The 26,090-nt window shown below is 36.3% G+C and overlaps 1 protein-coding gene across 6 annotated transcripts in view; it reads right to left on the bottom strand.

The window, feature by feature from the left end:
- THSD7A (thrombospondin type 1 domain containing 7A) overlaps positions 1-26,090 on the bottom strand; it is a 713,490-nt gene that overhangs the window by 65,356 nt on the left and 622,044 nt on the right. For all 6 annotated transcript variants that reach the window (XM_029233858.1, XM_029233859.1, XM_029233854.1 and 3 more), the window contains 3 exons: positions 24,254-24,369; positions 10,058-10,190; positions 8,203-8,306 (listed from right to left, as the gene is read on the bottom strand). In XM_029233858.1, coding sequence (XP_029089691.1) covers positions 8,203-8,306; positions 10,058-10,190; positions 24,254-24,369 — 353 coding nt within the window. The remainder of the gene's footprint in view (positions 1-8,202; positions 8,307-10,057; positions 10,191-24,253; positions 24,370-26,090) is intronic.

Here is a 26,090-nt window from a genome sequence, read left to right as displayed (position 1 = left end):
ACATCTCAACTTGTTTCTATTCTGACTTGGAGGAAATACAACGATTCAAACACAGGAATGTAATCTGAAATGAACTTCCTGCTATTAGGGTGAAGAAAACATAAATGTTTGGAAAGGAAACCATCTGGTCTCTCAACTTTATAAATCTTAAAAATCATTTTTAAGACACTGAAACCAGGGTGGTTTTAACTGTAGAAAAGATGCGTCATCCTAAGCATGGTTTCCTTGCACACCAGAAAGCTACACATACCCAGACAATTGTATTTGTATTTACAGGTGCGGGATGCAAATCTTGTGTATAATGATTATGCAACTTTTCTTTGGGCTGAGGCCTTGTTAGGAAGAAGGGCCAAAACCCATGTTGCCCTATGGATGAATTACCATGAAAGCGTCTTAGTGAGGTCGGCATATATCAAACTAATTATTTTAAAGTAAAAATTCCATCTTTAACACTATGCTGATTATATCCATCTGTTTTATTTAAATTTTATTTTATTTATATGAAGCACAGAAGTTAAGGGTCACGGACAGGCTACTTCCAGCAGGCTGAAAACCTAGGAGACATTCATATGACTACTTTGTGGCTTACTTATAAACTAAGCTAGGCAAGCTCAGCCCATCAATACTGAGGGAATGTTGGAAAGATGAGCAAGAAAGCCAGTTTCTTCAACAAATAAATGCTCTGAAAAAGGGAGCTCAAATTGTTAGATTAAAAGTGACTGAAGAAATATTCTAGCCAAATGCAATGTGGAGACGTTTACGAACCCTGATTTGAACAAACTGATTGTAAACAGGCATTTTTGAGAAAACGGGGGAAAATTAAACGTGGTATGAATATTAGACATGGTATGAATTATTCAATTTTGTTTAGTGTTATAATAGTACTCTTGCTATGTTTAAAAATATTAGGTATTTATGGATGATGTATATCTTACCTGGGAGTTGCTTTACAATACTCCAGCAAAATCTCTTTAAGGGTATGAGGAGTGGCAGATGACCAAGAGTGACAATATGTTAAAATCTGTTGAAGCTGTGTGAGTGATGACTACACGACTAGTACTCATTACTACAGTCTCTCTACTTTTGTGTATCTTTGAAACTTCCCATGAATTTAAATAAAAATGATTAATAAGTAGAATAAGTAGAGTCAATTCCAGAATGTTTTCATGTAAGTTGAATTTTGAGTTATGTTTTAAAGAGACTAATAAAGGTTCCTGAAATGAAAGGGAATAGATAACATTGGTTTGAGCTAAAAGAACATGGATATCTGTGTTATGCATATATGAGTATGTAAATGGAAGGCTACCGATGCAGCTCTGAAGTAAATCTAATAGAATTCAGAATGGAGTTGCTCGTCCTCATTTTCTTGAAGAGGAATGAAACGCCCTTATTATTCAGGATGCACAAAAAGAAGGAGTTCTATTGGTCTGTGGACTGTCCTTCGGCATGCAAGACCATGTTGTCATTTCGTTTGAATAATCAGAGTGAAATAAATGAGTAGATCTAAAATGTGCACACAGAAGTTCATTACAGGAAACAGAATAGGATCAATGCCCGAGTGCAGTCAAAACTCTTGGCTTATTTGTAACAAAGAGTTCAAGGAGCTCTGAGACCTTATTTATTAAACTGAGCCATATTAACACGGTTTATCCCACAGCAACAGCATCTGGGTAGCACTGGAGACAGAGTATGTTCACCTGACTGAGTAATTAGAGGAGTGATTTTTTTCCTATGGTGTTACAAAAAAAGTGACAATACTGAGAATGAATCATGTGGAGATAAAAAAGAAAAAGCTTAATGTGAGTGGGAACTAGTTACCAAGAGACCTAATTGTGCTTAGAAATAAGACCAAACCTATAAGTAATGCAAGAGGGCTCCAGTTGTTTACTAGGTGGATTTAATGATCCTGGTCTTTCTCTGTGTGGAAGAGATTTTCACTGACAAGTTTGCCAAATTACACTTCCTAATTACAATTTGTGAATGTAACTCTGGCAGAAGGGAAAGAAATGCACTTTTCTTTCTTATTGATCCTAAATAGTTACCAATGATCTCTAGTCTTATTGATGCTTATAATATATGCAAAAGTCCTTCTCTGGGGACTTACTAGGAAATAATAATCAGCTCCCCGTGGAGTAGCTTAGACCAAGGTCAGCTAGATCCTTGATTGGGATCTGGAAAGGGTTAACTGCATCACAACGAACCAACTAACTGGGCATTGAGGAACCATCACAAAGACAGACATCCCGGTGTCAAGCTTATTTTATCAGCTATTTACAAAATAGCAAATGCTAATCATCATTTTAGGACAGGACTCTCATAGAGAGATAAAACAAAACCAAAATCCCCAAATCAGCTAGAATGCTAATAGTCACAGAAAATTAGAGGAAGCCATTTAAAAGTAGAAATAATTCTAGAAGATTTAAATAATAGCTTATATTAATGAAGAGTACAAAAATATTACACGGTAATTAATAAGTATATTAGCCCAAAGAAGAGTTTAAAAATCACGTCTGTGCAAAATTTCTTTAAAGCAAGCTCTTTGACTCTTTTTACCTAGTTCTTTTTCTACTTCCATTATTTTCATTCCTATTATATAACGATCTCTGAAAATTAACAGATTAACGTGAGTTACTGAGATAAACTGGCCCAGATATTCTGGGCCTAACTTCAATAATGCCTCTAAGGTATAATCAAAGTGAACCAGAATTGAAGCAAAAGAGTGATGCGAAAGGTGTCAATATAGTTTAAGCTACTTAATTTAAGCATAAGATTTAAGCATATTTGCTCACAAAAAATAACGGCATAAATTGTAGTTAAATACTTATATCTCACATTCTACAAATTCACATGGATTTAATTTTGGTGGAGGGAAACTCAGAACTTTCTTTTTCATTCCTAGACTTTCCTTGAATAATCTTTTTAATGAATAAGTGATGTCGGGTGAGGACTCCCAGGACCAGGAGGGTCCCTGCCATGTGAGGCATATAATTAAAGTTTCTTTTCTTTTTTCTGTGGTCTGGATTTGAGAATACATCTGAATCAGGCTGGCTTCCACATAAAGAGATTGATGTCAAATCTTAGTGACAGGTTAACATTACAGTGGACATTCCTTGGCAGGCAAGGATACAGAGGGGGTGGGGGATTACGATAGGTAGGGTTGGCCCTGGGGATTATTAACTCTAGCTCCATCTAATTTATAGAAAGTACACTTGGCAGGAAATAGCATTAAGATCAACACAGAGATTGAGCAAGAGTAAATTTGAAATTATTTTTATAACATCCCAGCATCTAATCGATGATATTTTTCATCATATTCCTGGTATAAATATGTCACAAAGTAATAAACGGTGGAATTAGTTATATATACACACACACACACACACACACACACACACATATATACACATTTTAAGTAGTAGTGACATTGTCCTTTAGGGCAGTCATAGAGAAAAAATAAGTAAATTGTCTAAAATTGTCATTAATATGGGCCACCTCTTTTACTTTGAATGCAAATGTAATGATAACTCTAGCTACGGCTAGTATGGCTATGTTTCAGTGATATAGTCACTGACCAATCAATAACTTAGCCCTCTAAATGCCATCTGAATTGTAGAAATGTGAGCAGAGAGAAGAGACAGCAGAGGTTACAGTTCCATTAAAAGTTTATACAGAAGTGACTTGAATATCATGAAGCAAACAGAACCTGTTTATACACTTAAAAATTAAATAGATTGCGGACATAACTTCACGTTATTTGCATTTCTTTTACTGACAATATTATAGGAAAGATGCCTATTTCAAAAGCCCTCTAAAATTTCCCTGTGAGATTCAAGAATGATTTAAGTTTTAAAATTGCAAAATCCTGTTAATTCCATCTTTAAAATACCTCTTCCTCCTCTCTCTTTTTCATTCTTATACCATTAGATAAAATTCCCTGGAATACACCATCCGCGATGTTCAAAGCCTTGCTAAAATTCTTTACTACTTCTAACTTCCTATTGTGTTCTAATGTAAAGCATTTCCACAGAAAGCACTTTCACATAGTTTTGAAATACACAGAATGTAGACTTGGTCAAGACTGCATTTACTTGACTGTAGTAGAATCTTCCTATCTTCTTATGCCTGGGTTCTTCTAACTCAGTTGTGGGTAAGGCTGATTCTCAATGATTTGCTTTATACCAAGTGCCAGTGCTGAGATGGTAAGCAGTTACCATTAGTGACTCATTAAAGAGACTCTGGGAACATAACTGCCTCCCAGCTCCTTTGAAATGCATCACCAGGGATAGTTCCTACACTTGGAGCAATCATGCTATTAATAGTACTAAGAGTAAAAGTGAAAGTCTGTCTATAATGGCCACTTTTTAACAGGTGGCTAAAAGTAGGTGCAGGTGACTCAAAAGGAGAACAACAAGGATGGCTTGCTAGAAGCTGGTAGGTAAGTTTAGACTTATATATTTTTTTACTAACAGGGAAGGTTCAAGTCATTTTAGAGAAAACGAATCATAAAAGGTGACCTTGTAAGTGTTATGCTGAGTGAGGCATAGTATATGAGACATACATTATTTCTTTTCTACGCATACTTAGTAAATTAACTCCTTTTTTGGTTCCTATGATATTTTTATTTAACTGAAGAAATCTAAATTATCATTTCAAAATGTAGTCCACATCAGAATGAAAGCCAAGATAAATCCTGTTCTTTCTGAGCCTTGAAATGCAGTGTTTTACAATTACAGCCCATCTCAATTCAAAAGCTAAATTTGATCTGTTTCAAGATTTCATAACTCCAGTTATGAGAAGATTCATACAGAGTATTTGTTAACCTTCTTTAAAACAATAATTCCCTGTGCTATACAAGCTGAAAATACTGGAGTTAAAAATCATATGATCATCTTTGACTTAGTTAGGTCTACCTCTGCTGCTATTGTCTGCTACTGAGTCCTAAAGTTATTTTCCTCTATTGTATGTGGAAAACCCATTTATTTTTACCCATTCCGACTACAGTGGTTCCAATCTGAGCCCTTATTACTTCAACCTTGCATTGCTACAGCAGCGTCCCGGCTGGCATCCAGACCCATGTGTCTTATCTTTCTAACTTATTCTGTACATGGTGACAAATAAAACACTGCTTTCATCAGGTCCTTGCTCCTACCACTTATTGAACAAGGTCTAAAATACCGATCCTGACATTTATAGTCCTCTACAAAATTACCCCAGGCTCCAGCTCACATCTTCAGAGGTTCAATCTACCCACTCTTCTGTGAACACATGTAATGTTTTTGTTTTTCTTACCTCAAATGCTTAACTTACAGAATTGCTCTCATTTTGTATTCTTTTCTCTTTTCTACTTATTCTAACATTACGGTACAAGTCAAGTCCCAGCTCATCCTTTAGATCTTTCTTAAGCTCTTTAGCTTCAAATGACTGCTTTTGCAACGGGCTAGTTTAAATTTTTAACTCATACTTGTTGGGTGATGTTACCAGTGATCTCATTTCCCTAAACAAATTAAATTCCCTGGGTTGAACATCTTCATCCCTTCCTGACACTCATGGCTCTTTCTACACAGTCTTCTGAATGCAGTCCTAGTTATGTGAGTGCCTGAAATCAGAAAGTCTGAAGCATTAGAGAGGAAGGGGGTAGCTCCTCCACAGTATTTGCTGACTGATATTAATCCTTACTACACAATTATTTTAGTTATTAAAAAATCGCACAAGTCGGCATTTTTAAAGTCTCTGACTGGATAAGGGCAAAGATGGGAATAGCAAGAGTCTGACAGGTCAATTATGCAGAGTTCTGAAAACAGCCATGACCATCAAAAAAAATAATCTTTTGCCTTTTTGCCATTAGTAAGGATATCTCTACTCTCTTAATTCTCTCCTTTTCATGTTTCCATAGAAATATAGGCTCTAAGAAAAAAATATTTATCAAGGCAACAAAGATTATCTTCATATAGAAGTTAATTAAAGGAGTTCTTCTGAGTATATTTATGCATATATTACTTGTTATAATGCAACTTTCTCTTCCCAGATATCCCATAAGATTGCTGATAGAAAAAGTAGTCTGACAAATATGGCAAGATGAGGAAGCATTACTTAGGTACAGGCAGAGGAAGAGGCACCAGTAATAGGAAACCAAGAATGGGAACCATCAAAAAGGCAGGAGAAAGTGGCACTGAGTGAGCCAAAGATCCCTGTCACAGTGGAGGTGGGTAGATATTACAAAGTAGTCACCTAGGATGAGAAATAAGCAGAGGTTTTCAGATTTGGAAATGAAAAGATCACTGGTAATCACAGAAAGAAACATTTTTATACAGATTGTGTCAAAAAACAAAAGACCCGTGTTAATATTGTTGCTTTTATGCCTACAGTGATCTATGCACACATTCACTGAGGCCATGATCTAACAGGAAGGGGAAAGGAATTAACATTTAATGAAGATTTAATATGTGCAAAGCGCTGAGAGGATCATTATGTTCTCAGCCTCAGAGGGAGGAAATAAATAAACCAAGGTTGTGCAGTTAAGTAACAGAGTTTGAAACTAAAGCTGTTTTCACACTTGCGCAGCTTCCACCACATCTTAGATTTCCTCCAGTGGTATTCTACAAAAATATGGTTTTCATCTTTTTACCTAACTTCATGTCACACTTTGCTCCCTGGATATCATCTGTGCATAGACTGTAGAATATGAAAATTGGAATAATCCTGAAAGATCATTTGGTCCAGCCCTCTTTTCTTTTTTTCCCCATCTAAATAAACTGATACCCAAAAAGGTAAAGGGATGAATAAAACTCACATTGTATTAGTGAACGAACTGGGACTAAAACTTACGTTTTTTGATTCCCAAACTCACGCTTGTTTTCATCATAAACTCTATGTAGGGGCCAAATTGTATGCAAATGTATGCTTGATTCAAGGAGGAATTAGCAAGGCATGACAAGAAAGTCTTATATCCCTCAATTTCTCCATGAATGGTTTCAGATGGGGAGAATGACTTTCAATTCTAAATACCTACGTCTCTATAACTGTGAAGGGAGAGTTATTTTTTAGCAGATGTGGACGGTGGAGGATACATAATGAAAAATAAGCACATAGAATAAAATCCTAAAAATCACTAGATAGTTAATATTAATTGTAAACTAAATGTTACGTTTCAAATGAAGATTCCTAAAATGACTATCATAATGGAAGATTTTTTACAAAAAAGAAGCTATTCTTCGCAAATTTTAAAAAAGCAATCTTTTCACTGTAAAGAAAAGGGGTCCCGGATCAAATCAGCAAAAACTGGAATCTAATTCTGTGTGTTCAGAGTTCTACAACATCATCCAACACATAACGACAAATGAGGGTGCAGAGCATGTTTTTATGAATTAAAAAAGGTAGTTGTGTATTCAATTACATATTCAGCTACATTTTAGATATGTAGCAAGAATTACATTCTGAAACTCAACGTGAGTAAAAAGAATCATGTACTCTTTACAGACTGAATTTGCTACATGTATAAATAACATGTTCCAAAGCTTGGAATGTAAGTATTATCCATAATATCTAGTAAATAATCATGGCAAGTTGGAAACATTTCCATCACTCATTTCTGCAAGAAACCATGTTATCTAGTAGCGTCGACAGATTGCAATCCACATATGGCCGGTTTAGAGTACATAAATCTGCCATTTAAAAATCAGTACTAAATATGAACAGAATTGGGGGTCGCCATGACAATGACAAGGATGTCGTTACTGAGAATTTCTGGGAAAGTTAACCAATTATATTACATTTTATGCATGCACGTATATAATGCATATGGGCAATGATGTAAGGATCTTATTGATTGTTAAGGTGACAAGCAAAGTGTTATGGAATCCCGGGAGCCAAAAGCTAATTACAAGAACAACCACAAAAAAAAGCTGCAGTGTACAATCTATGTCGTTAACGCTTTCAAGAGCTTGGTCTGATCATCTTCTAGATATGAATGAGGGGAAAGTTTAACCAGAGGAGTTAGGAACTAATGTTAAAGAACTAAGGACACAATTTAAAAAGTCAGGTTTCCATGTTCTGGTGTAAGGTAGAATGGGTGGTAGCAGATTCTTAACTGCTTTGCTCTGTTTGCCTAGCACAGCATCAAAATGACAAACTCTTCAAGCTAGTGGTTAAGTTAGTGCTGTTGGAGAAATGCAAAGCAAATCAACGTGGAATGGGGCCTCCCACCTCTTGCCTGCCGTCCGGGCCCACAGCCCTCCTGCGCTCCAGGGCTGTCCTGTTGCACGCTCCAAGGGACTAACTGGCACCTGCGCCATTTGTGAGTCTTCCACCTACAGGGAAAGAACAGAAGCCTCATAGAGAAGAAGCAAACATACTAGTAAATCACAGAGACACAGTGCCAAGGAAGCATAACTTTGACCACTGCAAACAGGAATTTATTTGACAATGCTGATGAACTTAGTTGCAGGGCGGGAATAAAGATGTAGACATAGAGAATGGACTTGAGGACATGGCGTGGGAGGGAGAAGCTGGGGCGAAGTGAGAGGAGCATCGACATATATATACTACCGAATATAAAATAGCTAGCTACTGGGAAGCAGCAGCGTAGCACAGGGAGATCAGCTGGGTGCTTTGTGATGACCTAGAGGGGTGGGATAGGGAGGATGGAAGGGAGACTCAAGAGGGAGGGGATATGGGGACATATGTATGCATACAGCTGATTCACTTTGGTGTACAACACAAACTAACACAGTATTGTGAAGCAATTATACTCCAATAAAGATCTATTTAAAAAAAGTCCTATCTAAATTTAATTTAGATCTTCATCAAGGAATTATAAAAGGCAGCACTAAATATAAAAGTACTTCCTACTGCAGTGGAGACAAGAGTCCATCACTGTCAAGTTCTAAAGGAACAGACTCTACTGATAGCATTTAGCCTTTTTATTTATTTTTATTTCTTTTTTGTTAAGGCTGCACCATGAGGCATGCGGGATCTTAGCTCCCCAACCAGGGATTGAACCCGTGCCCCCTGCAGTGGAAGCGCAGAGTCTTAACCACTGGACCGCCAGGGAAGTCCCACATTTAGCCTTTTTAATGATTAGGACTGCCAGCAGATGTATCCAGATAGTACCAGAAGTGATGTGTTCCACTTTAGAAAGGTATATTTATTTTACATTCAAGTTATAAAATTGCGTTCAATGCATGAGCCTTTTGTATATATAGTGCTCTTTTGATTAGCACTGTAGGGGTAACTCAGAAGCTGCAATTTATAACACACTTCACAAAAACAAATCCCCCAAATAAATAAGTTTGGGCTAACAGTTAATGTTCATCATGAAAGCATGCAGTTATACTGTTTGTCATCTCAGAATTAAACACAGATAAATTAAGATGAAATATTTGCCATCAATTTCATCTTAAGTTATTATTTTGGGATCACACATTCCATCAGCTGATGCCATAATATTTCATTTGTTGTCAGGACTGCAATTATTCACCACATCAAGTTTCAATTAGGTACTTTTTTTAATAGTTATGAAAAATTTTTTTTCTAATAATCAAGATGATGACATATAGCTTCAATAACCTTAATTTTCCTTGAGGTGGCCACACATGTTCAACAAAACAGACATCTTACTAACATCACTGAGACAAAGATGTCATTTCATGACCCAGAATGCCAGCATTTATGAGGAACAGGTGCTCTTTGGAGCCAGGGGAGGAAGGCTTAGGCTATTCCTGTAAGCGAAAAGAACTGCTTCCAAAAGCATATGTTTCATAATTATTAATCACTTTTCTGCATTTTCTATAGATTATATCAACATAAGAAACTCTTCAAGCTCCGAAAGCTTTTAATACAGCTTGGAAGTTTACGCAAGTATTTGTGTCCCTGGAGATGATTTCAGTAGCAAAGCAGCTCTTTAAAACACGCAAGAGATGGGACCCGCAGTCATAAACATCCTCAACTCCCCTGAGTCTGCAGGCAGCGTTGGCTTCCTTTTCTCATTGTCAGAAAAACCATGAACCTGAAGTATTTTGCTTAGTGCATCGCTCAGAAGGCTTTTCCTTCACTCCATTACCTGTAGCTTTGGCACACCTGAGGGGCCTCGCAGGCCTTCTCTTCATAGAGAGGATCCGTGCAGTCCTTGCCTCCATTGGCTGGCAGCTGAATGATGACCCGGTGCCGAGTCTGCTTCCTGATTCCGGAGTCCCCTGGAATGAGGCAGCTTTTTAACCTCTGTTCTCTGCACTGATGAAAGAATCTCCAAATACCAGCCTGTGTGAAGAAATTACATTGCTTCCAGCTCCATGTGCTTTGACATCCCTGACTGAGAGGCCTCGTCTAGTCATTTCCTAAATTCTCCCGAAGACCGCTTGTATTGAAAGCCAATCAATGTATATTTAAAAATGTGAAGAATGGAGAAAATAGTTCCATAGTTAGCTAGTCTTCCTAATGCTCACTTACAACGTAACTGCTCTTTTGTATGCTTCTTCCCCCTTGAGAAATATGACAGATCTAATTAATCTGTTTTTCTCTGCCTTAAGTTTATTTTCATGCCGTTTCATATAGCCCTGTTTACCACATGGGACTCATACACATCTAATGAATCTTTCTTAGGAGAATATATTCAATGTTTTAATGTGAAATTCTATTTCTTTGTTATTCACTTAATTTGAAATGTATAACTCGTAAATTATTCTAGTCATTTATTATTCATGTTAAACACTTTAAGATCTTTAATTCAGGTCACATCCTAAACATCCGAGCTGTAAGTAGTGAAATGAAAGTCGTTTCCTAGAGGCAGAATTTTTAGAGAAGCATTCAAAATAGCGATAATTACTATAAGTAGGTTACTCCAAATTATGTTACAAAAACAATGGAAATAATTAAGATTTACCTTCAATGAAGATATCAAATTGACAGTATTGCTGATATAAAGATGCTCAGAATTTTTTAGTATGAGAAACAGATGATATATAAGACTTGACAACTTTAATAAAATACATACTTGACAACTTACAATATATACACTTTAAAGATGAATAGCCATATGTCATGAATTTGCTTACAAAAGAATTCCCTAAAGAATTACTTTACTAGAGTTCCCCTGATGCATTTACATGTTTTCTCAAGATATGTAGACTACAGAAACAGAGAAATTTAGAAGGGTTAGCAGCCCCTAACAGTGAAAGTTTAATCAGAACTGAAATGAAATATCCTTAAAGTCATTGTGTTCGTAGAAAAATATGATTTGACAAATAGAAGTTTCTAGTAATGGAACATCCTTTGACATGAAGTCAGGATATCCCTCAACACAGTCTGGCCACTGACTCCTAGCAGCGTGACTTGAAGATTCCTGTATTAAATGGGAGAATGGATCAGATTAGTGATTCCTAAATGTCTGACTACATAGGAGAATTTCTTTGAAAAAATAAAAACCAAAAACCAAAAGCAGATTTCTCGGCATGTACCCAGAACTACTAAATAAGAATCTCTTGGGAGCTGGATGTGGGAATCTGTGGATGTGGGAATCTGATTTTTACAAAGCTTGCCAGGAAACAGTGATAAACAGCTAAGTTTGAGATCTACTGGAATGACTGACCATGGATGTCCCAATTTAAGATTCTAGAATTTGCATGTAACTTTTTAAGATTATTCCTATAGTGCGGGAAACCTGTACTGTTAATGACTGCATTAACTATTTTAGTGAATAGTTGGAATACTACAGGTAATGAAGTATGGAACTAGGGGGTGGAGGTAGTGGGTAGCAGAGAGTTAAAGTATTTGGAAATATTGTCCTAGACTTTTAAAAACTGTAGCAGTAATAGTTTGAATGCCAGCTGCAGCTTTTACATATTAAGAATAATTTATCTAAGAAAGATCGAAGAAGTGCCAATAGGACTTTTAATAAAATTGGTAATGCTATCTCCATCCATTATATTGTTCAATGACCCTTATTTTAAGGCCCATGTGATAAATTCCTCTAATAATTTAGAGCTAGGAAAAATCTTGTTTCCCTTGACAATCCGTTAAGAATGCACTGTGCTTCTGTTTTTTGCTTTGTTCACCAGAATCTCAGAGCTAATTTTCTTCTCAATTGCAGGAGCTTACTTTAACTTTGATTTTATATTATAATTTTTCTCTTCTTCTCCCCTCCCTCTACCCTATTTACTAACTGACTCCATGCTTTTTTTTTACACTATTATCTATTATTTTTCCTTTTGTTTTATATTTATGCTCTGTCTTTAATCTTTTTAAAAGACTATACAAACTAAATGAGCATTCTTATCATTTGTTTAGCACTGGGGGAAGGCGGGAGGCGTGTGTTTGTTTTTTAACAGGGAAAAGACGGAAAGACCAAAGAGGAGCAGGTCTTTGTTTCCCAGGTGGTCGAAATTCTTAAGAGTCAATAACTCTCCAACCCTTTTTAACCTGCAGATAAAAAATAGACATAGAATTGAGGCCAAGGGATCCAAAGACTAGAGGGGACAATGAGAGCAGCATCACTGGCACCATATAGACTGAAGCTCCTGGTCATTAACTACCTAAATATCACCTGGTATATACCCAGGGCTGTTCAGATTTGGGAAGCAGCAAGCAAATGTTAGTGTTTCAATTCTACTTTGTTTATTGACTTGAAAGCAAAAAAGTCACCTAATATAAAACTCTGAAACATTCTAGTGCCTTCTCATCACAATCTCCACAAGTTTGTACTTGATATATAACGCCATGATGACTCTTTTCACTTCCATAATAGATTCCACAATGGGAATCCATTTATTCTTATAAAAAAGTTCAAATACCTTAACCTTGCACAGCCCACAGTAGAGAGATTGTGACCTGATTAAAGTGGAACATTCCAAAGCCATAACACCTAGAGAGGAAGTTTAATGGGGTTACACAGGAAGTGTCATGACATCCATGCTTCTACCCACTGGGAGGTTTGTTTCTTCTCAGATCGCAGTTAGCAAATTACGCGTACACTCAAAGAAACAGCACTTTCTACCAGTTACAGAGCCCTCAAATCAGTGTGCAGACAAAGGGAAAGCTACAGTACGTGTTAAAAAATAAATTAATAAAAGTGGAAGGCTCCTAACTAATAACTTGAGTTGGCAAGTGTGGAATTTTACAATCTTCAGAGTTTCCCACATATATTTACACCCAATTTATTGTATGAGGTGGGGATACATACATAATTTCCATTTATCTTTGTGTTTTAGCACCTAGAACAGTGGTCACACAGCGTAAAGTCTTAATAAATGTTTGCTGAATGAACAAACACATTTATTTCACTTCTTCTCAACTGGATTATAAATTAGCATTTTCTTTTCCTTTATATCCATTTCCTTAGAGTATTATGCACATGGGTACTAAGTCTGTTCTTTAGTATTAATAAAAAAATAAGGTATCATTTTGTTCATTGGAAATAATAAGCACGGGAAAAATAAAGGAATAATCCTATAGTGTTTATACTTGACAATACCTACCTAGGATAGGTAGAGAAAAAAGGGATTATATATTCAGAAAACATTTATGTGGTAATGGGCCATAGAGACTCAGAGGATATGTAATCTCTCACTAACCTACAGCACTTTTTAGATATCTTAAGACATTCAAGATAAGTTTCACTGGAGAAGTTCCTTGATGGAAGGATTTAAAGGACAGGCAAAACTAAGATGGGTTAAGCTGGAAGCGAGGCGGATGGCAGGCTGCAGCAGCACAGTGAGGAAACTGAAAGGGAAACGTTTCATGCAAGAAGTCAAATGTAAAGGCAGTTATTGGACCTTTGAGGGGTAATTCTAGCAAAGTGCTGTTTGAGGGCATCAAGGTAGAAAAGATGCCTCTGCAATATCCCTGCTAGCTGTCAAGTCAATAAATTTAGCAAGAAAAAAAGCAGCAAACACAATTTGAGCAGCCAAGTGTATTATTTGATCAAAAGTATTGATTTTTTAAAGATTAGAGTTACAAATAATTTATATGCATAAATATTTTCCATCTTTAATAAAGCCCTTTGTAAAGATTTATGAAAATTTGGAAACATTAACAAGTACACTGGTTTGAGGATTAAATTACTTTCTGTTCAATACTGATGTTTACCAGCATTGATTTTTCAAGGCACATCATGAGAGAGGGCTGAATAATATTTCAAATTACTCTGCTTGTTCTTCCTGGAATCCTAAGCTACTCTGTCCCATTTTCTGCAATACTATACTGTAATTTTACCTATTTAAAGTGACTTAAAAAGGAGGGTAGCTCTACATTTTCATAAGTTCAAACTCTTACAAAATGTAGATTTTACCTACAGAATTAAGTTTAAAAGAACCACCTCATTCCTGAATTAATTTTTGTTTGCTATCATCTATCCTTGAACATTCAAATTTTTAAGCATTTTTTAATTGCACACAGAAGTCAGTGTAATTTCAACGAAGCTTGCCTTATTTCCATTTCATACCAAATAATGAAAAGCTAACTACATGACCTAAATACTTTCCACATATTGCAACATAATTGAACTTCTAAGAAAAAATGCTTTCAATACATCAAGTTAAAACATTTACCAGATTCTGACCATATGCACTATGTAGTGCCTTTCCTACAGGAACTTATAATCACTATAGACAACAAATAATGTAGCTGTAGCTGAACTACAGTTCACAAAGCATAGAGTACTCTACCATATGTTATTTCATTTTTGCCACATAACAACTCAAAGATGTTATAACCAAGGCTTGCAGAGATTAAGTATCTGGAGAGATTAAGGTCACTTGGCTGCTTTGTGGCCAAGATAGGTGTCCAAACCAGATCTGCTGATTCAAAGTCCACTGACTCCATTATACCATGAAACTCACTACTCATTTTTATGTTCGAAAACTAAAACCTGTGTCCTACTATATATGAGTAAATCTAATTTGGTCTTCTACAACCTGCCTCTGTTCTCCTTTCCAACTCCACATCTTGACTCTCCTCGACACACTCCAAGCTCCACTGGGTTGGATCCCACTTTCTTTCGAACAACACATCTTTTTCATGGTCACTAAGACTTCTCCTGATGCCTTTGATCACTTGGGATTCTTTTATGCATTCTCTCTTTCAAAAAGGCCTCTTTTACCTTTTTTTTAACAAGATTTTCCCTAATGTCTGTTCCCTAATATTTTCCCTGTCTCTTCCTTAGAGCTTTTCCTGTTTTACCACTAAATCTCGTTATTGAATCATGTAAGTCTTACATTAACTGATCTATGTAGAAGAGTTCTACATTTTAAATGAGATCAAAAGCTTTTTTGAAGTTCTTCTCTGCGGGGCCATCAGTGTGCTAGTTAAGTACAGTAATCAATAAATTAGAAATGCAATAAGTATTTATGCATATCACAGATGAGTATTAATTTAATAAACACATGTACAGTATTCAAAATCTATTTGTTCCCTCATCTATCTGCTAAAATTTTTTCTTTTTTTTTTTTTTTTTTTTGGCGGTACGCGGGCCTCTCACTTTTGTGGCCTCTCCCGTTGCGGAGCACAGGCTCCGGACGCACAGGCTCAGTGGCCATGGCTCACGGGCCCAGCCGCTCCGCGGCATGTGGGATCTTCCCGGACCGGGGCACGAACCCGTGTCCCCTGCATCGGCAGGCGGACTCTCAACCACTGCGCCACCAGGGAAGCCCTGCTAAAAATTTTTTTAACTGCCTTGTATAAGTTATCACAGTTTGTCACAAAAAATTTTCTGTATTTTATAAATGGTCAGAGAAGAGATCAGTCTCTTCGAACTGTAAAAATCATCAGCAGAGATCAAATTAAAAATCATGCTACTTGATGAAACTTCACCCCTATTCATTAACTCATGATCCTCCTTCCCCTTATTTATCTTTCTTCTAGCATTCATCATTGTCTGATTTATGCCCTGGCTTATAGTATCTTTGAATCTAGAACTCTTCAAACCTGATATTTTTCATGCCATGCACAGCAACCCAATGGAATGACTTGCTCAAGATCCTACTGTAAGTGAAATCACTGAGACCAGACCCTGGGGTCCCTCACCTGCACCATGGATTCCCCTGCCTCAAGACTTTGACCACTGTGGCTGTCAGTGCTCACTGGCCATTTGGAGAGTGGATCACTGTGGGGGCCCAGATCCCTATATTAGCCCCTAGCAAGTAACTGATGTCCTTTGAGAGAATCAGGAGAAGAAGGCTAAGGAGAGATTGGTTCAAGATGGTGAAGTACAAGGACGTGCTCTCACTCCCTCTTGCGAGAACACCAGAAACACAGCTAACTGCTGAACAATCATCGAAAGGAAGACACTGGAACTCACCAAAAACAGATACCCCACATCCAAAGACAAAGGAGAAGTCACAATGAGACAGTAGGAGCGGTGCAATCACAATAAAATCAAATCCCATAACTGCTGGGTGGATGAGTCACAGACTGGAGAACACTTATACCACAGAAGTCCACGCACCGGAGTGAAGGTTCTGAGCCCCACGGCAGGCTTCCCAACCTGGGGGTCCAGCAACGGGAGGAAGAATTCCTAGAGAAGCAGACTTTGAAGGCTAGTGGGATTTGATTGCAGTACTTCTACAGGACTGGGGGAAACAGAGACTCCACTCTTGGAGGGCACACACAAAGTACTGTGCCCATCAGGACCCAGGAGAAGGAGCAGTGATCCCATAGGAGACTGAACCAGACCTACCTGCTACTGTTGGAGGGTCTCCTGCACAGGTGGGGGGTGGATGTGTCTAACCGTGAGGACAAGGACACCGGCAGCAGAAGTTCTGGGAAGTACTCTTTGGCATGAGCCCTCCCAGAGTCTGCCATTAGCCTCACCAGAGAGCCTGGGTAGGCGCCAGTGTTGGGTCACCTCAGGGCAAACAACCAACAGGGAGGGATCCCAGCGCCACCCATCAGCAGACAAGTGGATTAAAGTTTTACTGAGCTCTGCCCACCAGAGCAACAGCCAGCTCTATCCACCACCAGTCCCTCCCATCAGGAAACTTGCACAAGCCTCTTAGATAGCCTCATCCACCAGAGGGCAGAGAGCAGAAGCAAAAAGAACTACAATCCTGCAGGCTGTGGAACAAAAACCACATTCACAGAAAGATAGACAAGATGAAAAGGCTATGTACCAGATGAAGGAACGAGATAAAACCCCAGAAAAACAACTAAATGAAGTGGAAATATGTAACCTTCCAGAAAAAGACTTCAGAATAATGATAGTGAAGAATGATCCAGGACTTCGGAAAAAGAATGGAGGCAAAGATCGAGAAGATGCAAGAAATGCTTAACAAAGACTTAGAAGAATTAAAGAACAAACAAACAGAAATGAACAATACAATAACTGAAATGAAAACTACACTAGGAGGAATCAATAGCAGAATAACTGAGGCAGAAGAACGGATAAGTGACCTGGAAGACAGAATGGTGGAATTCACTGCTGTGGAACAGACTGAAGAAATAAGAATGAAAAGAAATGAAGACAGCCTAAGAGACCTCTGGAACAACACTAAACGTAACAATATCCACATTATAGGGGTCCCAGAAGGAGAAGGGAGAGAGAAAGGTCTCGAGAATTTATGTGAAGAGATTATACTCAAAAACTTCCCTAACATGGGAAAGGAAATAGCCACCCAAGTCCAGGAAGTGCAGAGAGTCCCAGACATGATAAACCCAAGGAGAAACATGCCGAGACACAAAGTAATCAAATTGGCAAAAATTAAAGACAAAGAAAAATTATTGAAAGCAGCAAGGGAAAAATGACAGATAACATACAAGGGAACTCCCATAAGGTTAACAGCTGATTTCTCAGTAGAAACTCAACAAGCCAGAAAGGAGTGGCATGACATATTTAAAGTGATGAAAGGAAAGAACCTACAACTAAGACTACTCTACCTGGCAAGAATCTCATTCAGATTTGATGGAGAAATCAAAAACTTTACAGACAAGAAAAAGCGAAGAGAATTCAGCACCACCAAACCAGCTCTACAACAAATGCTAAAGGAACTTCTCTAAGTGGGAAACACAAGAGAAGAAAAGGACCTACAAAAACAAACCCCAATTAAGAAAACGGTAATAGGAACATACATATCGATAATTACCTTAAACATGAATGGATTAAGTGCTCCAGCCAAAAGACACAGGCTCGCTGAATAGATACAAAAACAAGACCCATATATATGCTGTCTACAAGAGACTCACTACAGACCTAGGGACACATACAAAGTGAAAGTGAGGGGATGGAAAAAGATATTCCATGCAAATGGATATCAAAAGAAAGCTGGAGTAGTAATACTCATATCAGATATAATAGACCTTAAGTAAAGAATGTTACAAGAGACAAGGAAGGACACTGTATAATGATCAAGGGATCAACCAAGAAGAAGATATAGCAATTATAAATATATATGCTCCCAACATAGAGCACCTCAATACATAAGGCAACTGCTAACAGCTATAAAACTGACAGTAACACAGTAATAGTGGGGGACTTGAACACCTCACTTACACCAATGGACAGATCATCCAAACAGAAAATTAATAAAAAAAATACAAGCTTTAAATGACACAATAGACCAGATAGATTTAATTGATATCTATAGGTCATTCCAACCAAAAACAGCAGATTACATTTTCTTCTCAAGTGCACATGGAACATTCTCCAGGATAGATCACATCTTGGGTCACAAATCAAACCTCAGTAAATTTAAGAAAATTGAAATCATATCAAGCATCTTTTCTGACCACAATGCTATGAGATTAGAAATCAATTACAGGGAAAAAAACATAAAAAACACACACACATGGAGGCTAAACAATACGTTACTAAATAACCAAGAGATCACTGAAGAAATCAAAGAGGAAATCAAAAAATACCTAGAGACAAATGACAATGAAAACATGATGATCCCAAACCTATGGGATGCAGCAAAAGCAGTTCTAAGAGAATTTTATAGCAATACAAGCCTACCTCAAGAAATAAAAAATATGTCAAATAAACAATCTAACCTTACACCTAAAGGAACTAGAGAAAGAAGAGCAAACAAAACCCAAAGTTAGTAGAAGGAAAGAAATCATAAAGGTCAGAGTAGAAATAAATGAAATAGAAAAAAAGAAAACAATAGCAAAGATCAATAAAACTAAAAGCTGGTTCTTGGAGAAGATAAACAAAATTGATAAACCATTAGCCAGACTCACCAAGAAAAAGGGGGAGAGAACTCAAAACAAAAAACTTAGGAATGAAAAAGAAGTTACAACAGACGCCGAAGAAGTATAAAGCATCCTAAGAGACTACAACAAGCAACTCTATGCCAATAAAATGGACAACCTGGAAAAAATGGACAAATTCTTAGAAAGGTATATCCTTCCAAGACTGAACCAGGAAGAAACAGGAAATATAAACGGAGCAATCACAAGCAATGAAGTTTTAACTGTGATTAAAAATCTTCCAACAAACCAAAGTCCAGGACCAGATGGCTTCACAGGTGAATTCTATCAAACATTTAGAGAAGCGCTAACACCCATCCTTCTCAAACTCTTCCAAAAAATTGCAGAGGAAGGAACACTCCCAAACTCATTCTATGAGGCCACCATCACCCTGATACAAAAACCAGACAAAGATACTACAAAAAAAGAAAGTTACAGACCAATATCACTGATGAATATAGATGCAAAACTCCTCAACAAAATACTAGCAAACAGAATCCAACAGCACATTAAAAGGATCATACACCATGATCAAGTGGGATTTATCCCAGGGACGCAAGGATTCTTCAATACATGCAAATCAATCAATGTGATACACCATATTAACAAATTGAAGAATAAAAACCATATGACCATCTCAGTAGATGCAGAAAAAGCTTTTGACAAAATTCAACACCCATTTATGATAAAAACTCTCCAGAAAGTGGGCAGAGAGGGAACCTACCTCAATATAATAAGGGCCATATACAACAAACCCACAGCAAACATCATTCTCAATGATGAAAAACTGAAAGCATTTCCTCTAAGATCAGGAAAAAGACAAGGATATCCACTCTCACCACTATTATTCAACATAGTTTTGGAAGTCCTAGCCAAGGCAATCAGAGAAGAAAAAGAAATAAAAGGAATACAAATTGGAAAAGAAGTAAAACTGTTACTGTTTGCAGATGACATGATAATATACATAGACAATCCTAAAGATGCCACCAATAAACTACTAGAGCTAATCAATGAATTTAGTAAAGTTGCAGGATACAAAATTAATGCACAGAAATCTCTTGCATTCCTATACACTAATGATGAAAAATGTGAAAGAGAAATTAAGGAAACACTCCCATTTATCACTGCAACAAAAAGAATAAAATACCTAGGAATAAACCTACCTAGGGAGACAAAAGACCTGTATGCAGAAAACTATAAGACACTGATGGAAGAAATTAAAGATGATACAAATGGAGACATATACTATATTCTTGGATTGGAAGAATCAATATTGTGAAAATGAGGATACTACCCAAAGCAATCTACAGATTCAATGCTATCCCTATCAAATTACCAATGGCATTTTTTACATAACTAGAACAAAAAATCTTAAAATTTGTATGGAGACACAAAAGACCCCGAATAGCCAAGCAGTCTTGAGGGAAAAAAACAGAGCTGGAGGAATCAGACTGCCTGACCTCAGACTATATTACAAAGCTACAGTAATCAAGCGAGTATGGTACTGGCACAAAAAACAGAGATATAGATCAATGGAACAAGATAGAAAGTCCAGAGATAAACCCCTGCACCTGTGGTCAACTAATTTATGACAAAAGAGGCAAGTATATGCAATGGAGAAAAGACAGCCTCTTTAATAAGTGGTGCTCGGAAAACTGGACAGCTACATGTAAAAGAATGAAATTAGAACACTTCCTAACACCACACAGAAAAATAAACTCAAACTGGATTAGAGACCTAAATGTAAGACTGGACACTATAAAACTCTTAAAGGGAAACATAGGAAGAACACTCTGTGACATAAATCACAGCAAGATCTTTTTTGATTCACCTCCTAGAGTAATGGAAATAAATAACAAAAATAAACAAATGGGACCTACTGAAACTTAAAAGCTTTTGCAAAGCACAGGAAACTACAAACAAGACAAAAAGACAACCCTCAGAATGGGAAAAAATATTTGTAAATGAATCAACAGATAAAGGATTAATCTCTGAAATATATAAGCAGCTCATGCAGCTCATTATTAAAAAAGCAAACAACCCAATCCAAAAATGGGCAGAAGACCTAAATAGACATTTCTCCAAAGATGTACAGATGGCCAAGAAGCTCATGAAAAGCTGTTCAACATCACTAATATTAGAGAAATGCAAATCAAAACTACAAAGAGGTATCACCTCACACCAATTAGAATGGGCATCATTAGAAAACCTACAAATAACAAATGTTGGAGAGGGTGTGGAGAAAAGGGAACCCTCTTGCTCTCTTGGTGGGAATATAAATTGGTACAGCCACTATGGAGAACAGTATGGAGGTTCCTTAAAACACTAAAAATAGAATTACCATATGACCCAGCAATGCCACTACTGGGCATATACCCAGAGAAAACCATAATTCAAAAAGACACATTGCAGCACTATTTACAATAGCCAGGTCATGGAAGCAACCTAAATGCCCATTGACAGACGAATGAATAAAGAAGCCGTGGTACATATATACAGTGGAATATTACCTGGCCATAAAAAGGAACGAAATTGGGTCATTTGTAGAGACGTGGATGAATATAGAGACTGTCATACAGAGTGAAGTAAGTCAGAAAGAGAAAAACAAATATCATATATTAACGCATATATGTGGAACCTAGAAAAATGGTACAGATGAACCAGTTTGCAGGGCAGAAACTGAGACACAGATGTAGAGAACAAATGTACGGACACCAAGCGGGGAAAGCGGTGGGGGTGGTGGTGGTGGTGGTGTGATGAATTGGGAGATTGGGGTTGACATATATACACTAATATTTATAAAATGCATAACTAATAAGAACCTGTTGTATAAAAAAATAAAACAAAATTAAAAAAAATTAATTTTCAATGATAGGTTTTTTAAAGGAGTAAGTTATATCTGTTATTCTTCCCTTTCCAGACATATATAATACATAATAAGATAAATTCTTAGACTACTAAATTGGTTCTTAATTCCTGGACATATTCCAATATCTCAAATTAGTTTCAAATTAGTTTGGGATATTCCAAAATATCTTATTTCTAATGAAATGAGACAATTTTACCTGATTTCTCATTTTGAGGAGTGTCTATCCTAGAATCAATTTAATGAAACCTTTTCTAGTTTATTATTTTATTTTATTTTCTTGAAATGCTTTAGACCAAAAGAACAGTTATTTTGAAATATTTTACTCAAAATAAGGAACTGCCCAATATAAAGAAAAGGCAATTTTTTTTCTACTTTCAAAAATTTTACTTACAAATGTTAAATTTGTGTGAGATTATTAATCATGTCATTATAAATGTAACTGCCTATGTTTTGGAATTGTTAGTAAATGGGCTGTCTCATACCAATAGAAAACATCAAGTATAAAACATCCAGCATAAAATTTTCAAGCACATAAATTCCATGTAATAAATAAGCTTTTTCATTGTAGCAATGAATAGACAACAATTATCACAGAAATACTACCCTATGAGAAATACTAACCTACAGTCCTACTGCTGATTATGATCAAACTAAAGGATAGCATATGTTTAGTTTTTAAGAAAGTAAAGGGATAAAAGAAGAAAATCTGGATAAAATTGTCAATACTTTATCAATAAGATTAATGCCACTAACATTTTTAAAGAGTTAATGCTAACTCTTTTTGTCCCAAAAGCTTTTAAAATGCCTTAAAAGACTTTTCAAATCAACATTTTCTATTCTTGCGCACTATGTGGTTTAATTTATTTGCTATTTCAAGGGTATTTAAAACAGAAAAAGCATGAAAAGGAACTCATGTTTCAACTATATAAAATCATCACACTGTAAAAACTATCCATTATTAAGTTTATAATCTTATGTAATATCTTCAGGATTTAAAAATAATTCTGGTGATTTAAAACAGTGGTTAAACTAGAAGTTGATTCTTTTTTTTAATTTTTATTTATTTATTTATATTTTGGGGGGCTGCGGTGGGTTTTCGTTGCTGCGCACTGGCTTTCTCTAGTTGCGGTGAGCAGGCGCTGCTCTTTGTTGCCATGCACAGGCTTCTCATTGTGGTGGCTTCTCCTGTTGCGGAGCACGGGCTTCAGTAGTTGTGGCACTTGGGCTCAGTACTTGTGGCTCACAGGCTCTAGAGCACAGGCTCAGTAGTTTTGGCACACGGGCTTAGTTGCTCCGCGGCATGTGGGATCTTCTTGGACCAGGGATCAAACCCGTGTCCCCTGCATTGGCAGGCGGATTCTTAACCACTGCGCCACCAGGGAAGCCCTAGAAGTTGATTCTTAAATTGAATCTCTCTAGTGAGAGTCAAGAAGCAAAAGTAAAAGCATAAAAGGAACTGAAGAAAAGCTGTCTCTATTTGTCGGGAGAGTAAAATAAAAAATAGGAGACAGTGTCATTTGTGACACTGAGAGACAATGTGATCACTTACTGCATAAGTCACCTGGAGAATGCTCACATCTTTCTCAGCAGCAATGAGAAAGGACCCTATCCTGGAGGGTAAAGAATTAACAAAGTATCTGCCATGATATTAAAGGGTCTTTGTCTGTGGGTAATGAAAGCAAAAACAAGCCAAACTGGGAACAAATCCTCGTCTTGTAAATGCCTCATGTCATGTTAAGTGTTGGCAGAGGTACAATTTGATCATTTTTCTCTTTCCTTTATTCCCATCCTTTGGGTCATATAATTGAAACTGTACTGAATCTGGTCCCATGGCTATTTCTTGCCACTAAGTAGGTTGAGAGCCATGAGTACTGAGAAGATCACTCTATATTCTTTTTGAAATACATAAGGCCACTATACATTCTTCTAGAATCAATGTTAAAGGAAACATTATTAATAAAGTTTAGAATCCTTTCACCTTGATCTATAGTATAAAGTTATTTAAGTCAGTCTTGGCATAAAACTCATTTGTTTGGTACTCTAAAAGCTGTATTATTTTCTAGAAGGAAGCCAAAATTTTATGGCATTCATGCCAAACCAGGATTACACAGCCAGCCCCATGTAAGAATAAAAACATTGCTCAACCAAAGGAACTTGGAGGTCCCAGTGAGAGGGTTCCTAGGTGAACCTCCTTCAAAACTCTGCAGATAATACCTTCTTTACATGAGGAAGGGCATGATGTCCAGTCACTGTATGGCGTCACGATACAGTCCTTCCTACAAGGAAGCAGACAGGGCTTCACTGTTTCAGGTCGAAGGCTTTCAGGACACCTGGGAAAAGCAAAGGGAAACTACTAGACCTCTACAGTAATCCAGAAAACCAGGTAATTTAGTATCTTTAGAATTTTTATTGCTGAAATTGCTAAACAGGCATCAATCTGTATTATTTAACTTAACCTCTAGGATCCTTTCTGCTTTTGACAAGGGCTATAAAACCAAAACAATTATTCCAAACTGAAACTCAAGGCAGGAAGTGTAAATTTAATTATAGTAATTGTGCTATGTAGAAGAAAATATAATAATTCTATTTTATCCATTTATAACAATCTCTCCATTAATAAATCTGTATTTTGCAACATGCTTTATAAGAAATTTATGGAAGTTCAAATTACCAATTTAAGGACCCAAGGCTACATCTTTGTATAACTAAATAGGCTTATTGCCAATTATAATCTTCCAGGTTATTCTGCACTTTATTTTTACAAAATATGTTTAGCACAAAATAAATTTATAATGGAGTATATTCTATACATAGTATATGCTCAAAAACCAATATTGTATTTACAGCTAAGTATTTCATAACAAGTAAGTAAAAAAATAATAAAAGTGTATAGCTCATTAAGATAAACAATTTTTGCTGTATTCCTGGTTTCATTCACTGTCTCTACTCTTATCTTTTCTTCCATTTTATTCCTAGTTTTAAATTATTGGGTTTTAAATATTTTTATAAATTACAATATTTTTAGAACAAAAAGAGTAATATAAATAAAACAAAAATAGCCAATAAGTAATTTAAAGAAAAATAAAACACTGTGTTCTTGACATAAAGTAGAGTAAAATTTATTATTACTTAAAAAAAATACACCAAAAATATATTGTTAGGAAAACAAGAGAAAAATAATGACAAAACACTGAAATGTCTTACACTATATAAGGTTTTCACTTCCTAAAAGATAATTTTAGGAAGCTGATATATGAGTTTTAAATATACTGTTTTGTTTATTGTATACTTATTACATGGTTTTCACATTTTCCAATTCTTCTCTGCATCTTCACAGTCTGATTCTACTATCATGAGTGGTCAAATGTTGGTCAGGAACACTAGAAGAAGATGTATATTATGACAACAAAATATAATAACATAATTCATGTAACTAAAAGTACTTAATGTTCTGATTCCTAAGAAATTCTCTTTTGAGGTCATATCAATCTCTGACAAGTAAGCTAAGAAGCAGTGAAGAAATAAACCGAACAATCAGTATAACTGTTGCTGGAATAATTTGGCAAATTAGTGAAAAATGGGATTTAAAAATACTCCCCATAGAAGAAGCCAAAGTTTTTGTTAAGTCAAGATAAACTCTTTCGACAAGTAAGTTAATCAGGTTTTCAGAACTGAACTATGAGTGAAAAAACCAACATCATTCATTTCCTTCTCATAATTTCTTTATAGTGCTTTGCTGACACTTCATTTTTAATATATCTATAATTTTTTTATCTACATATCCTATCTCATCCAGAAGTATTATGTTCTATTCAGCTATACAGATACATGCCTTTCTCTCTCATTCTGTAACACTAGGGTTTATCTGAAAGTGGATTTAAAAAAAATATATTGGATTCAACATTTCAAAAAGAAATTATCTCCCTGGTTTATGTTGAGTATAGGCTTGGATTTTCCTAATTGCTATGCCTACTCAAGGTCATGGACGGCAAAGAAATTCAGATGAGAATCATAGAAGGCAACGTTTTTTTACAATTGAGTTTATAAATCA

The sequence above is a fragment of the Monodon monoceros genome, unplaced genomic scaffold (genome assembly GCF_005190385.1).
Source record: "Monodon monoceros isolate NGI ecotype Baffin Bay Population unplaced genomic scaffold, NGI_Narwhal_1 Super_Scaffold_2, whole genome shotgun sequence".
Classification (NCBI taxonomy): Eukaryota; Metazoa; Chordata; class Mammalia; order Artiodactyla; family Monodontidae; genus Monodon; species Monodon monoceros.
The sequence above is the reverse complement of the archived record's forward strand: the minus strand, read 5'-3'. Positions and strand labels throughout refer to the sequence as shown.